General features: G+C 50.1%; 1 protein-coding gene across 2 annotated transcripts; it reads left to right on the top strand.

Moving 5' to 3' along the window:
* Positions 1-4,321: 4,321 nt before the first annotated feature.
* Positions 4,322-8,369, top strand: ZNF48 (zinc finger protein 48). 2 transcript variants are annotated; one of them, XM_054714491.1, is made up of 3 exons: positions 4,322-4,532; positions 4,700-4,792; positions 5,966-8,369. In XM_054714491.1, exons 2-3 carry the CDS (start codon positions 4,714-4,716, stop codon positions 7,753-7,755), a joined length of 1,869 nt encoding a protein of 622 aa, XP_054570466.1. In that variant the 5' UTR covers positions 4,322-4,532; positions 4,700-4,713; the 3' UTR covers positions 7,756-8,369. The 2 variants fall into 2 exon arrangements, with proteins under 2 accessions (XP_054570466.1, XP_054570465.1); XM_054714490.1 differs by lacking the exon at positions 4,322-4,532 and having other exon boundaries at positions 4,598-4,825.
* The last annotated feature ends 7,607 nt before the right edge of the window (positions 8,370-15,976 follow it).

Below are 15,976 nucleotides of genomic sequence, written 5' to 3'. Positions count from 1 at the left end.
TACTTTAACCTCTCTGTGACTTAGTTTCTTTTTCTATTTTTTTTTCTTTTTTTTTGAAGATGGTATAGCAAAGGTGGAGATTTATTGAAGAACAAGTACAGACTCCCAAGTGGGTAGGAGGAAAGAGTCCCCTGACTTAGTTTCTGTATCTGTTAAATGGCACCATCAATAAATTCTACCTGATAGGGTCATGATGATTATATTAGATTAGTTGCTGAGGATCCAAAGAGTGGATCAGTCAGGGTTACTTACGGTCCTCTGGGGAGACAGAAATAGCCAGAAGTTGTGACAGCATCGATGCTAAAGGAGTGTAAGGGGATAAACAGTCCTTCCAGAAGCCAAGGGAAGGGATAGTGCTCCTCCCCCTTCACCACAGCCCTTCCTCCTGGCTCTCAGGCTGAGCAGCCCTAGTCAGTTAAAACGGAACTCCTCCCATCCCTGCTCTCCACAGGATATATCCCATTGGCATCCAAGTGCTCCCTAACAATCAGAAAAATTGGTCCCCTTCTTTCTCTACCCTCTTGCTCCTGCCCTAGGTTCAGACTCTGATCAGCTCTTCCCTGAGTTATTCAGCAACTTTTAAGACAATAACATGGGCCTGGCTGGCGTGGCTCAGTGTTTGAGTGTCGACCTATGAATCACGAGGTCACGGTTCAATTCCCAGTCAGGGCACATACCTGGGTTGCGGGCTCGATCCCCAGTGTGGGGCGTGCAGGAGGGAGCTGATCAATGATTCTCTCTCATCATAGATGTTTCTATCTTTCTCTCCCTCTCCCTCTCTGAAATCAATAAAATATATTTAAAATAACATGTAAAATAAATGAACATGTATATTCATTTATTATATAACCAACACATATTCTCATAGAAAAATTTTAAAAATGCAAATAGATTAGAAAAATTTACATCTAATATCACTACTATTAAGCCTTTTTTAAAAAAATATATTTTTTTTATTGTTTTTTTACAGAGAGGAAGGGAGAGGGACAGAGAGCCAAAAACATCGATGAGAGAGAAACACCGATCAGCTGCCTCCTGCACACCCCCTACTGGGGATGTGCCTGCAACCAAGGTACATGCCCTTGACCGGAATCGAACCTGGGACCCTTCAGTCCACAGGCCGACGCTCTATCCACTGAGCCAAACGGGTTAGGGCCATTTTTTCTTTTTCTATGATAATAAATGCACGTCTACATTGTTATTTTTATAGATGCTCAGTATTTAGGTTTATTCCCATTCTTCACTGTGATAAACAATGTTGAGCAGGGGTGAACATCTTTGTGGTAATATCATTGTGTACTTGTCCAGCCATTTCCTTGGGCCTAATTCCTATAAAAGGAATTGCTGAGTCAAAGGAAGTAACATAGCTCTAGCCAGTGTGGCTCAGTTGGTTGGGCATCGTCCTGTGCACTGAAAGGTTGCCAGTTCAATTCCCAGTCTGGGCACTTGCCTGGGTTGCTGGTTCTATCCCAGGTTGGGATGCGTGCAGAAGGCGACTGATTGATGTCCATGTTTCTCTTTTCTCTCTCTCTCTCTCTCTCCCTTTCTCTCTGAAATCAATAAAAACATTTAAAAAATAGTAAGTGGAACAACAAATCAATGTTTCTGTCTCCCTTCTTCACTCGCTAAAAAAATCAATAAATATATTTTTAAAATGTGCTCTGCAGAAAAGGTGCTTGGCTGGTCTTTGTGTTAAGTTTAGAGATGATGTGAATTAACAGTGACACAATATTCTATTTATATACTTTTTAACTCCAACAAATCATGCAGTCATTCATATGATAAGGTCTGGGGCTTGTTTAGAGAAAGATCCCACCTTGAGCTTCCTATGGGCAATGCACGGTGTACAGTAGTTTTTCCATTTAATAATCTGGATTAGTTATTTTTATTTTTAATATATTTTTGGCCAGGCCGATGTGGTTCAGTGGCTGAGCATCAACCCATAAACAGGAGGTCACCAGTTTGATTCTGGTCAGGCACATGCCCAGGTTGCGGGCTTGATCCCCAGTAGGGGGGCATGTAGGAGGCAGCCGATCAATGATTCTCTCTCATCATTGATGTTTCCTCTCTCCTCCCTTATTCTCTGAAATCAATAAAAACATATTTTTAAAAATATATAGATATGTATCCACATAGCTATCTATATATTTTTTATTTGGGTTAGTTTTTTATCTTGCTATGTTTTCATAGCTACTTATGGCCCCACCATGCATTTCCTGGAGGGGCTTCTGTATCTTTAAAACCAAGTTCAGACCTAGTAACTCCAGGCTTTGTCTTCTCAGTCAAAGCTAGCTCTGCAAAAGGGTATGATGTGTGGGCTGCTCAGCTTTTGGGGGGAAGGTTCTTTCAAAAGGAGCTGGCGGCCATTTTTTAACCTCTTCTTACCTGTTTGCTGGCACAGATACCTGGCACATGTTGGACCCCCAAGAAATGTTTGTGGCATAAATTAATAAACTTACCATACACGCGTTCACTGTTTTCCTATTATATAACCTCATGACACATTAAAATGGGAATGTTCTCAATTGTCCTCTTTGAGGATAGGTATTAATCATCTTTGGATCTCAATCTGCTAGCACATTCTAGGTTTTTAGTTAGTATGTGGGCCATTGTTCATTTCATTCCCTCCGTATGGAGTTCTTCATTCAACCCCCACTTCAGCCAGGCTCTGGACTTTGAAATCTTAACTGTCCTTGAAGTACCAGCTCAAAAATGCCACACCTTCCTTGGTTACTCTAGCCAAAAAACCAATAGCTGATATTTTTTGCAAAGTGTTTTTACACATACTAATCTTCAACCATTCAGATTAGGTATTAATGTTCCCATTTCACAGTTCAGGAAACAGAAGTAATTTCCCCAAGGTCAAACAGTAGTAAATGACAGAGCCAGAAATCAAACAAATGACCTTAAAGACATGTCCAAAGCCACCAAACTCTACAAGAAAAGTATCTCACTCTCTCTGCCCTACTCTCCTTTCAGTGTAGGATCTGTCATGTCATCTGCACATTTCCACACTCTAGTGGGCCAAGAGCTTCCTAATAAGCTTCCTTGTAATTTCTAGACTTAAACAGTGTCTAGACATTGGTTGGTGACCCATAAGCATGTGTTAATTGACTTGTGGTCCTTGTTTCTGTGTCTAACATCCATGCATACCAGACACACAGAGTCCAGAAGACTCATTCCCCAATTAGAACTCTTCCTGCTCTCCCACTATGGGTGCACGTAACACAGGCCTTATAGTTCATTTTTCACGATCTGTGTGCTTGTCCCTATAAATTGGCAGCACCCCAAGGACAAATCTTACATGTGTTCCATCGCTTTATACCAAATTCTTGGGCTTAGCAATGAGTTGCTAATAAATGTGAATTAACAGTTACCCCTCCCCATCATCAGATGGGCTGCAGAAAGTTCCAGGCACTCCTCCCCAAAGACAAGCCGACCCTAAGTACAGATATTGGGGCTCAGGCCCTGGTCCGCGGGAACACAGCCCCGGCCAGGGCCCTCCAAGCTGGGAAACAGGGTTTAATGGTTCAGCCTCTCCCGGCTTGGCCTTCGGGAGGGCTGTCGACCTGTCCCCTAGGCTCCCCTCGGCCTCTATGTCCCTGCCTCTTTGTCTCCGTTTCATTGTCTTTGTTCCTCTGCCTCTGGACCTGTTTCTCTCCAGGACCCTGGCCTCCTCTTGCAGCTCCTCCGCCTCTGCTTCAATGACTTTACATCCCTCCCTGATTCTACATCTCGGCCTCTCTCCGCCTCGGCGTCTTCTCTGACTCGGTGCCCTGAGGTTACGACTGTGTGAGTCTCTGGCTCCGGGGCTCCGCTCCGGGCGCAGGTCCGATCCCATCTGCCCGCCTCTCCCCGGAGGCGTCCCCGGAGGCATCCGGCCCCAGGCCCCGCCGCCGCCGCCCCCGCCCCCGCCCCCACCCACCCCCACGCGGCCCTCGGCTCTCCAGACCGGCCCCGCTTTGTTTCTCGGGCCTCCGACCGGCCGGCTTTGTTTCCAGCGTCTCGGAGCCACGCCCCCGCCCGTCGGAGGTCTCCGCCGCCCTTTGTGTGCCGGGTCGCCCCCCACCCTCCGCCGGCCGGCAGTTCCATCTCTTTGTCTCTCCGGCCCGGGTGCGCGCCGGCCGGCCCAGCGACCACCAGGAAGAGCCTCGGCTCGGCGCCGGCGCTGCCCAGGAGGCACACGGTTAATACCACCGAGTTCGGGCCCGTCCTCGGCTCAGAGCAGCCCGCTCCGCCGCACGCGGCCGCCCGCCGCCGCCACCGAGCTCGGGCCGACCGCGCGGCCGCCGCAGGCGCGCGGCTCCTCCGGGTCCTAGAGCGGCTCCGCGCGGCCCCTCTTCCGCTTCCCGTCCCCGCCCCCGGCGGCCGCCCCGGGGCGCCGGGGCCGAGTCCCCTCCCGCTTGGCCGCGGAGCCCGCATCCCAGAGCTGTCGGGGGCTCGAGCCCCATCCAGAGGCTCCGGGGAGCGCGGGGTGGCGGAGCCGGAGGCGCCCAGAGGTGCGGGCGGCGGCGAGCCGGAAGGAGCAGCAGGTGCAGGGGCGCCGGCGGGGGCGGGGGTGCCGGGCGGGCACCGGGAGCCGCGCCCCGCACCTGGGACCCAGATGTCGCCCGGTGCCCGCGCCAGCCGGCAGAGGCCACGGCAGGGCGCGGGCCGCGCAGGCGGTGTGACCGTGGACTGTGCTTGTCCCCTTGCCCAGGCGGCGTGCCTGCGATGGAGCGCGCGGCGGAGCCCTGGGGTCCGGACCCGCGCGGCCCGGAGGAGAGGGAGCAGCCGAGAGGCGCCCGGACAGGTGAGGGCCGCAGCGGTGCGCCGCCATGTACAGGTAATAGCTGGGTTGAGGACTGCGATGCCGGGCTCTGCCTGGCCAAGACCCAGAAAAATCGGTAATGAACTGTGTTTCCAGGGAGAGAGGGGGAGCAGGAGCAAAAACAGTGGGGAGTCCGTGTATCTCTGCACCTACTGTGCGCCAGGCCGGCCGGGACTCATCTCAAGGACTCGCCCCCGCCCCAACGGTCCTCCCGGTCCTGGCCGCCTTTGCCCTCCTTGGGGTCCCAGGCTGCCGCATCAGGCAGTTGCAACAACCTCCCCGCAGCCCTCTCTTCTCCAGTGATGCACTCTGCGCCCACATTGATCCAAGACTACATCTAACCTGGTCTCCTCCTCTAAAACCTCCCCTCGCTCCCTTCTGCCTACTAATTAACTGTCTTAGCCTAGTGTTCCATTCAGCCCCTAGTCCCAACATCCCTTTCCAGCTTTATCTCCAGTCTTCTCCATGGTTTCTTTTTTTCTCGAAGTGAAAGCCCATTCCTCTCTCTCTCTCTCTCTCTCTCTCTCTCTCTCTCTCTCTCTCTCTCTCTCTCTCTCTCTCTCCATATTTGCTACTTTTGTGACAGTGCAGTTATTCTGAACCCACAAGTATAATTATTTTTGCTTTGTCTTATTTCTCCTACCAACCCTAAGCATCTTGAGGGATAGGTGTGTGTCTGGGGCATCTCAGGTAAACACAGATGACTGAGGTAATAAATTACAGAATGGGCTAATACCAAAAAGGTATCATTAAAATAGCCAGTACCAGGTTTTCTAAACAGGGACAATATAATGTAGTGGTAACACAGGCTTGGGGGTCAGACAGACCTGGGTTAGAAACTGGCTTTGCTACTTTCTAATCTTTATAACCTTGAGCAGGTGACTTAAATTCTCTGAGTCTGAAAACGGGCATGGTAATAGTATTACCTCATAGGATCGTTTGCAAGTGCTCAGTAATGCTTAGTTCGGTGATTGGCACGTATTAAAGGCGTGGTTAAAAGGGAAATACTGTTATTAATGAGAGGCACAGACAATAGTAAGTTCTTTAGAAGTTCATAGGGGGGAGAGAGAGAGATCCTTGTGACAACAGATTGTGAAGGAACACTTTCTGGGCCGAGCGAAAGGGCAGGTCTACAAATCACTTTTCTTTCCTCAGGTCTCGGGGGTGAGAATGTGGAGATGTCTCAGGCGGATGAGTTTGAACATACCCCACAGGAGGATGACTTGGGGTTCAAGGAAGAGGAAGATCTGGCCCCAGGTCATGAAGTAGGAAATGCCTCTCTCAAACCTGAAGGCATCCAGACCTGGGATGACTTGTGGGTCCAGAGAGAGGGACCAGGAAAACCTCCGGCTCGAGACAGAGGCCCCCGGCTCCTGGGAGAACCACGCTGGGGCCAGGCTAGCGATCGGGCTGCTGTATGTGGCGAGTGTGGCAAGAGCTTTCGGCAGATGTCGGATCTGGTGAAGCATCAGCGGACACACACAGGGGAGAAACCCTACAAGTGTGGGGTCTGCGGCAAGGGCTTTGGGGATAGCTCTGCCCGGATCAAACACCAGCGAACTCATAGCGGTGAAAAGCCCTACAGAGCCAGACCGCCGGCCCAGGGCCCTCCAAAGATTCCTAGGTCCAGGGTCCCTGCTGGCGAGCGCCCCACTATCTGCGGGGAATGTGGCAAGAGCTTCCGGCAGAGTTCAGACTTGGTGAAGCACCAGCGGACACACACGGGTGAGAAGCCCTACAAGTGTGGCATCTGTGGCAAGGGCTTTGGTGACAGTTCTGCTCGCATCAAGCACCAGCGAACACACCGTGGGGAGCAGCCCCCCCGGCCCGTGGTGCCCCGGCGGCAGCCATCTCGAGCAGCCACAGCCGCCGCACAGGGACCCAAAGCCCAGGACAAGCCATATATCTGCACCGATTGTGGCAAAAGATTTGTGCTCAGCTGCAGTCTTCTGAGCCACCAGCGCAGTCACCTGGGGCCCAAACCTTTTGGCTGCGATGTGTGTGGAAAGGAATTTGCCCGGGGCTCAGACCTGGTGAAGCACCTTCGGGTGCACACGGGAGAGAAGCCCTACCTCTGCCCTGAGTGTGGCAAGGGCTTCGCTGACAGCTCTGCCAGGGTCAAGCACCTCCGCACCCACACCGGCGAGAGGCCTCACGCCTGCCCTGAGTGTGACTGCACCTTCAGCCTCAGCTCCACTCTGCTCCGCCACCGCCTGACGCACATGGAGCCGCAGGACTTCAGCTTCCCGGGCTACCCCCTGGTCCCCAGCCCACCCCCCAGCTCAAGCTCCCCCCCACCTCCTCTTGGTACCAGCCCCCCACTGACACCGCGAAGCCCCTCACACTCAGGAGACGGGCCTTTTGGCCTGCCTGGCTTGGAGCCAGAGCCCAGGGGCCCACAGGCTGGGGAGCCACCACCTCTAGCGGGTGACAAGCCCCACAAGTGCCCCGAGTGCGGCAAGGGCTTCCGCCGAAGCTCAGACCTGGTGAAACACCATCGGGTGCACACGGGGGAGAAGCCCTACCTCTGCCCTGAGTGTGGCAAGGGTTTTGCTGACAGCTCAGCCCGAGTCAAGCACCTCCGCACCCACCGTGGAGGACAGGCTCGGCCACCACCACCAGCCACTCTCCTGAGGCCACATAACCCCCCAGGCCCAGCACCCATGGCCCCTCGACCCCGAGGCCGGGCCCAGCCCTCTGGACTCGGCCAGCCCCACGTGTGCAGCTTCTGTGGGAAGGAGTTCCCCCGGAGCTCAGATCTGGTCAAACACAGGCGCACGCACACCGGGGAGAAGCCATACAAGTGTGCGGAGTGTGGCAAGGGTTTTGGTGACAGCTCTGCCCGGATCAAGCACCAGCGTGGGCACCTGGCCCTGAGGCCCTTTGGGACCGGGGGTGGTCTGGCAAGGCCCCTCAAGGTGGAGCCACCCATGGGACTGGAATGATGGGGTAGAGGGAGGGTGGAGGAGCAGAGACCACAGGGATGGTATCTTGCCTACTCAGAGAAGGAAGGACCTGGGAGTCGGTGGGGGAAGAAATGGAGAAAGGAGTGAGTAGATGAAGATTGGAGACAATGATCTTGAAGCTCAGGAAACCATCCCAGCTGGGCTCCGTCAGGGCCATGCCAGTGTGGTCTATACCCCCAGCTTCTAGAACACTGCCTAGTGCACAGTAGGCACTCAATAAATACTTGTTGAATTAATAAACTGGTCTTAGCCTGAAGTCTTTAACCCTAAATTCCTGTAGCCTCTAACCTGTTCAGAACTGGTCAGCACCCTCAGCCATGGCTTGGTCAAACCTTCATGGGACTTGGGGTTCAGGGTGACAGAACTAGGCAGGGGCGACTTGATCATCCTTCTAAGGAGCGTATTGCTGTGCGGCAGGCAGGACCGCCTCAGGCCATTGGACGTGGTCTGAGCCAGGAAGGGCCCTCGTGGACAGAGCCCGGACCTGCCTGCCCTGGAGGACCCCACCCACCCTGACACCTGGACACGGCAGAATAGGCCAGAGGCAGCAGAACTCTGCTCTGCATGCCAGGCCCAGGCCCTGTGGACAGCAGAGAAAGTGGCTGGGAGGGCAGGACTGGAATGAGGAGAAGCCAGGAAAGTTCCAAGGCCAGACAGACATCTCCCATGTTTCCTTGCCAATAAACTGCTTGTCTGCGGCTTGGACTCCTGTGTGCGTGTGTGTGCATGTGCATGTGTGTGTGTGTGTGTGTGTGGTGAGGGGTGAAAAAGGTCCAAGGGTCACAACAGGCGGAATCCCCAAGCTGTGTGTAAACTTATGTGGGTCCCTTGCCCTCTGCTCCGGTGAAAGAAGTGGGCCTAGCTGTTCTCCAGCTCTGACATCTGGTTAAATGGCCACCAGTTCTGTCAGCAGGTCCCAGGCCTTGATGCCCACAAGGCGCCATCCATACAGCGCGGCCCTTAAAAGGAAAATCTCTGGGTCCCACAGGCTGAGGGTGTTCAGTGGCAACGAGCAGGGCAGAAGTGTGGCGTGCTGCTCTGGTACCGACACACAAGGCCCCCGCATTGGTGCTCTGCCTGCTGAGAACCCCACTTCTCTGAGACCCTTTTTCATTTGGCTGCACATCGCAAAGAGAAGGCAAAAGAGATACCTCTTTATCGCCCAGAAAAGGCAAACCTACTTCCCAGCGACCCAGGTGTCTTGATGAGCAGGACTCCAATTGCTAGCTTTTTCTAGGCGGGCGGCAATAGGGAGGAAGGAGTGAGAGGAACTGATATGATTGGCCAGGGACAAAAACAGCTGGGGTGGCCCTGGCGGGTAGCTTAGAGTGTCCCCTACATGCTAGAGTTGCAGGTTTCTTCTCCAGTCAAGGCACATACAAGAAGTAACCAATGAATGCATGGATGATTGATGGGTGTTTCTCTCTTTCTCTTCCCCCTCCTTCCCTCTCTCCCTCTCCCTCAATTTCTCTCAAAATCAATTTAAAAAGAAGAAGAAGAAGAAAAAAGAGAGACTAGGGAAGTTCACCCACCTAAGAAATGAAGTACAAGACGGCTTTGCTACTTCACTGGTTGGTTGTGTGCTAATCTGCATGAGGGAATGGTACCCAGATAGAAGCTCTCAGATCAAAACCCTCGGACAGGCTTGCCTGAAACCCATAAAAGATGGTTACAGTGCGGTTCCTCCCCCTCCCCCGCTCCCGCCCCTGCCAAGTTGTTATACACACTCAAAACCTTAGAGTTGTGCATTCAGGCCTGGGATTCTTGGAGGCTTTGGCACACAAACCCATAGGCCTAACTGGAGGCCTTTTGGGGCTTTTGGAAGGTCCTCCTTGCTGGTTTTCCTCGTCTCCCTCCTTGGCAGATTGTCCCTGAAGCCCACCTGCAGTGATTTGTAAAATTACATCTGACTGAGAACGAAAAAGGGGCCACAAACTAAACCTGACAAGCTCAGGGGAGGCCTGCACGGTGGCCTTACAAACTCAGAGACCTGAAGTAACCACAGAGGAGGGTCTGAAAGTAAAACTTCCTGACTAGCCCGGCTGCTGTGGCTCAGTGGTTGAGCATCGGCCTATGAACCAGGAGCTCACCATTCCATTCTTAATCAGGGCACATGCCTGGGTTGTGGGCTCGAGCCCCAGTGGGGAGGCATGCAGGAGGCAGCTGATCGATGATTCTCTCTCATCAATGTTTCTATCTCTCTCTCCCTCTCCCTTCCTCTTTGAAAGCAATAAAAATATTAAAAAACACACACACAACAACTTTCTGACTAAAAGCAGTTCATGGTGAGCAGTCATGTCCTAGGTAGTTATTTTTCCCTAACAAAGTGCATCTGTACCTTAGCCGAGCCTGTCTGTTGTCTTTTTTGCATATGCAAAAATATACCTAATAACACGCCTTTGGAATATCAAAGAAATTTCCTTTTTTTCAGACCCCTCAAAGCACATCTACCAGGCCAGAGCAGAGACTACAAATCCCCGAATTGTTATTATGATCATGTTAATTAACTGTTAGCTATCCTATACCCACCTATGTAAAAGAAGTATGTGTCTATAAGTAGCCCTGCGCACAAATTCGTGCACCAGTAGCTCTCTGCGGGTCCTGGCCGCACCGCGCCCGCTGCCCAGAGGCTCTCCATGGCCCAGAGGCTGTTCCGTGCCCTGGCCTGGCCAGAGGCCCATCCACGGCTGGGCATGGAACGCTTGCCTCATCACCACAGCGACGAAGCAAGCATTCTGCCAGGCTGCTCACACTGCCCGCTCTCAGCGGCCGCCCCCCTGGGACTGGGGGACTCTGGCGGGGCCGAGAGGACTGGGCACTGCCATCCTGTGGCTATGGGCGCCACCATCTTTGTGATGGAGTGACAGTTAATTTGCATATTACCCTTTTATTAGATAGGATTTCTTTTACTTTTTATTCAATCCCAGAGATTCTCTCCCCACTACCCCTGCCCCCCTTTGCTTTGTCCTGCCTCCCTAATCTATCACCAGTGAATTTCATGTAACCCCTTATGCCTCCTCCTTTGATTGTAGTATATAAATAAGATGCAAAACTGCCATTCTCTGGAGCATTTTCTCAGTCTGTTGGGATTTTGCTTCCTGGCCATTGTCATCAGTTTCGCTCAAATAAACAAAAACAAAAAAATCCCTATAGGTTTGAACATTTCTTATTTTGGCATTTACTTGGTGTAGCGCAACAAGATCCCAAAGAGGCCCACCAGAACCACCTGCAGACTGGACCCATGCTTAGCGCCAGCAGGAGCCTAAGGTGCCCCGCTGACCCGCTCTTTGTTTTGCATCTTTTTTACATTGGGTGAACTTGGGTGAGTTTCCATTGGAATTCTGGACCTCCTGGTTTTAAGATAAGAGGCCCTGGCTTTGTTTGAGCCAGTTTTTTAATTAATTAATTAATTTAAAAAATATATATATATATATTATTGATTTTTTACAGAGAGGAAGGGAGAGGGATAGAGAGCTAGAAACATCGATGAGAGAGAAACATTGACCAGCTTCCTCCTGCACACCCCCCACCGGGGATGTGCCCACAACCAATGTACATGCCCCTGACCGGAATCGAACCTGGGACCTTTCAGTCCGCAGACCGACGCTCTATCCACTGAGCCAAACCGGTTTTGGCTAATTAATTAATTTTATTTATTTATTTATGTTAATCCTCACCCAATGATTTGTTTTCCCATTGATTTTTAGAGAGAGTGAAAGGGAGAAGGGTGAGAGAGAGAGAGAAACATCCATGTGAGAGGGACACATTGATTGGTTGCCTCCCACACACCCCTGATTGGGGTTGGGGATCAAACCTGAAACCCAGATATCTGCCCTTGACCTGGAATCGAACCCTTGACCCTTTGATGCATAGGTTGACACTCTAACCACTGAGCAAACTGGCCAGGGCATTGAGCTGTTTTTTAAAAATATATATTTTTATTGACTTCAGAGAGGAAAGGAGAGGGAGAGAAAGATAGAAACATCAATGGTGAGAATCACTGATTGGCCTCCTGCCTGCCCCCCATTGGGGATCGAGCCTGCAACTAGCGACTGGGCATGTGCCCTGACTGGGAATCTAACTGTGACTTCCCAGTTCATAGACTGATGCTCAACCACTGACTCACACTGGCTGGATGTGAGCTGCTTTTAAAAAATCCTCCAGTCCTAACCAGTTTGGCTCAGTGGATAAAGCATCAGCCTGTGGACTGAAGGGTCCCAGGTTCGATTCCGGTCAAGGGCATGTACCTTGGTTGTGGGCACATCCCCAGTAGGGGGTGTGCAAGAGGCAGCTGATTGATGTTTCTAACTCTCTATCCCTCTCCCTTCCTCTCTGTAAAAAATCAATAAAATATATATTTTTAAAAATCCTCCAGATAGAGCCCTGGTTGGTGTGGCTCAGTTGGTTGGAGCATTGTCCTGTACACCAAAAGATTGCAAGTTCGATCCCTGGTCAGATCAGGTATGGAAGGCAACCATCAATCCTCTCTCTCTCTCTCTCTCTCTCTCTCTCTCTCTCTCTCTCTCTCAAAAATTAATAAGCATATCCTTGGTGAGTATTAAAAAATAAATCCTGCCCTAGCTGGTTTGGCTCAGTAGATAGAGCAACAGCCTGTGGACTGAAGGGTCCCAGGATCAATTCCGGTCAAGGGCACATGCCTGGGTTGCAGGCTCCATCCCCTGTAGGGGGTGTGCAGGAGGCAGCTGATCAATGAGTCTCATCATTGATGTTTCTATCTCTCCCTCTCTCTTTCTCTCTAAAATCAACAAACAATATCTTTTAAAAAAAATCCTTCAGATAGAACTAAAGGTTAAGGATTGGTAGAACCCAGGCTAAGGCAGGACAGGAAGGAAAAAATGAATGGCTAATTTTTAACTTTGGTTTTTCAATTGGAATTGCTTTCTGAGATTCTGACCAAAGAACTTTTTGCTGGATAAATGAGAATCTGAATTCGTTTGGCTATGAAGATAAGGGGCATTTCCTCCCTCCAGCCCCAATTTCCATTTTTCTTTCTTTTTTTTTTTTTAAAAAATTATTTTATTGATTTTTTACAGAGAGGAGGGGAGAGGGATAGTTAGAAACATCCATGAGAGAGAAACATTGATCAGCTGCCTCCTGCACACTCCCTATTCAGGATGTGCCCGCGCACGAATTTGGTACATGCCCTTGACCAGAATCGAACCTGGGACCCTTCAGTCCACAGGCCGACACTATCCACTGAGCCAAACCGGTTAGGGCCCAAATTTCCATTTTTCTTTGTGGAGATGCCAGGGTGTTGCCAGACAGGGGACCTGGTGCTGAGCAGGTCTGCCCAGGGCCAGCCTGTAGCATGTGGGTTCTTCGTGCAGGAAAGATGCCACAACATGAGTCCAGGCCATTGAGAGTGCGTTTATTAAAGCTGGGCCAGTGAACAAGGAAGGGCTCAGCATGAAAGAAGCAGCAGGAGAGACCTAAGTGAGGCTGCTCTGGCTCTAGAAATGGTATAGGGAAGAAATGAGCCAGGGCAGGGCTGCTTAGCTCACTGGGAAGTCACAGAAAAGGGGGCCTTGGAGACAGGTTCAGGGGGTTAGCCCAGGATGAGCTGCTGCTGCCTGTTGCTCCCCTGGTTGCAGGTCTCATGGGACCCTTAAAGTTTAGGGGATGAGTGCCTGTGGGGGAGGAGGGGGGAGGGAAAGGCACATGTGCTCCGAGGCTGGAAGCTTAGGAAAAGTCTAAGGGAGGGACCGGTAGAATATTCCAGTTTTCCAGGTGTGCCCTTTTAGGGTCATGGTCTCTACTGATGGGTCAGCATCAGGGCAGGGGGTCATTAGTCATTGCAGCTGTTCCTGGTGCCGCCCACCCGGTCTTGCTGCTTTTCTGGGCCTGGAGCTAAAATTCAAGAACCTAGATGTTATCTCTAGGGGGGTGACCTTCTGTATCTGGCTGTAAATTGCTAGACCAGTTTGTTCAGCTGTCTGTCTCATTTTCCTCATTCCACTTGGCAAGGGATTGTTCTAGTGTCTTACTGACCTGCTGCAAAGAGGCATCCCTCATGATATGTAGGAGCCCCATAGGGGATTCCAACTAAACTGTAATTAATTGACTCGTCCGGGGATGTGCATTTCAAAGTTTATTACCTAGTGCTCTCAGTTCTCACCACTGTATTAGAGAGCTGGGGAGAGAAATCAGGACACATAAGAGGGTTGAATGCAACTACGGAGGTGATGGCCCCTTGCAGTCAACTCAAGCAGCACACTTCAACTCACCACACAATATCCCTAGAAATTTGTGCAGATTCTGCAGATATCTAAATAAAACTAAAATTAACGTGGAAAATCATGCCTCTAAGGCTGAAAACTCCCAGCCTCCAGTCCCCATTAACACTCCTGCAGATATACAATGCATAGGAAGCCTTTACTTGCAAGTACTTACAGAAATGGGAAGATTTAACTAGAAATTATATCAACTTAAGATGGCCCAAAACAATATTTTTTTGGTGCCTAAATTATTTTTTTGCATGCAAAATTAGAAAATGCCAGCTCTGAAATTAAACTGAATGATTGGAAATTAGAAGCTTTCAGGAGGAGCACATGTCAATTCTTCTTTATTTTTTATTTTATTTATTGATTCGTTTTAGAGAGAGAAACATTGATTTGTTGCTTTACTAATTTATGCATTCACTAGTTGATTCTTGTATGTGCCCTGAGCAGGGATCGAACCTGCAACCTCGGCATATTGGGATGATGCTCTAACCAACTGTCCAGCCAGGGCTGATAATTTTATTTTTAGCCTGGCCAATGTTTCTCAGTGGTTGAGCATTGACCTATGAACCAGAAGGTCACAGTTCAATTCCTGGTCAGTTTGTGGGCTTGAGCCCTAGTAAGTGGCATACAGGAGGCAGCCAATCAATGATTCTCTTTCATTATTGATGTTTCTATCTCTCTCTCCCTCCCCCTTCCTCTCTGAAATCAATAAAAAAGTGTTTTTAAGTTAATAAGAAATATTAGAGTTCTGGTCAGGTAGCTCAGTTGATTAGAGCATCATCCCGATATGCCAAGGTTGCAGGTTCGATCCCCAGTCAGGGCACATACAAGACTCAAACATGAATGCATAAATAAGTAAAGCAACAAGTTTCTCTCTCTCTCAAATCAATCAATAAATTTAAAAAAAGAAATTTTAGAGACTGTCCCTGATCTAAAGAAGACTGCTAACACTAATAAATGCCAATACCCCGTTCTTCCCCCTTCTACAGCTCTTCCCCTTAGGCGACCCTGCTAGCGGTTCTCAACCTGTGGATCGAGACCCACAGGTTGAGAACCGCTGCTGTAGAGCCTAAGACCATCGGAAAACACAGATATTTACATTATGATTCGTTAACAGTAGCAAAATTACAGTTCTGAAGTAGCAACGAAAATAATTTTATGGTTGGGGGTCACCACAACATGAGGAACTGTGTTAAAGGGTCGTGGCATTAGAAAGGTTGAGAACCACTGCCCTATATCCTTTGCTCTCTGAGCTTTCTTGTCGGGACTTGCCCTCTCTCTCCCTTCTTCCTTCCCCTTCTATCTCCTCTATATCTCTTCCACTACCACTTCCCACTACTGACCTAGGGGAAAATGAGGAGAGAAATTCAGACAAGGACAATCCAGGAATTCTAGCAGCTCCCTTTGGAGAAAAGCTGGTCTCAGGCAGAGGGGAACCAGCAATTGTATACATTACTTGGACTAGAACATAATTAAGGAATCTACCTAAAGATTTCCCTGATTTTCTCCGGGACCCTGATGGACTCACAAAGGAACTTAATTTAACTGTTAGAGCATGTGATTCTGCTATTCTGACCTATTCCCAGTAATGTACCTACTGGTTTCTGGGAGCAAAAGCAGCAGAATTAATAGTTGGGGCATGTGTGGGAGGCAACCAATTCAATGTGTCTCTCTCACATTGATGTTTCTCTCTCTCTGTCTCTCCCCCTGCCTTCCACTCTCTCTAAAAATCAATGGGAAAGAAATATCCTTGGGTGAGGATTAACAAAGAAAGAAAGAACGGTTATAGAAAACTAAAATAGGATTTAGGGAAAAAAAAAAAAAAAAGAGCCCAGCTGGTGTTGCTTAGTGGTTGAGCATCAACCTATGAACCAGGCGGTCACGATTGGATTCCCGGTTGCTCCTGAGTGTGGGACGTGTAGGAGGCAGCAGATCAATGATTCTCTCCCATCATTGAT

This window comes from Eptesicus fuscus, chromosome 4, assembly GCF_027574615.1.
Source record: "Eptesicus fuscus isolate TK198812 chromosome 4, DD_ASM_mEF_20220401, whole genome shotgun sequence".
Lineage (NCBI taxonomy): Eukaryota > Metazoa > Chordata > Mammalia > Chiroptera > Vespertilionidae > Eptesicus > Eptesicus fuscus.
This window is presented reverse-complemented; position numbering and strand designations above follow the sequence as displayed.

Coding starts and splice junctions, on each gene's coding strand:
- ZNF48 (XM_054714490.1), top strand. CDS start 4,714: ATGGAGCGCGCGGCGGAGCCCTGGGGTCCGGACCCGCGCGGCCCGGAG. Junction 4,826..5,965: donor CGGTGCGCCGCCATGTACAG/GTAATAGCTGGG, acceptor TTCTTTCCTCAG/GTCTCGGGGGTGAGAATGTG.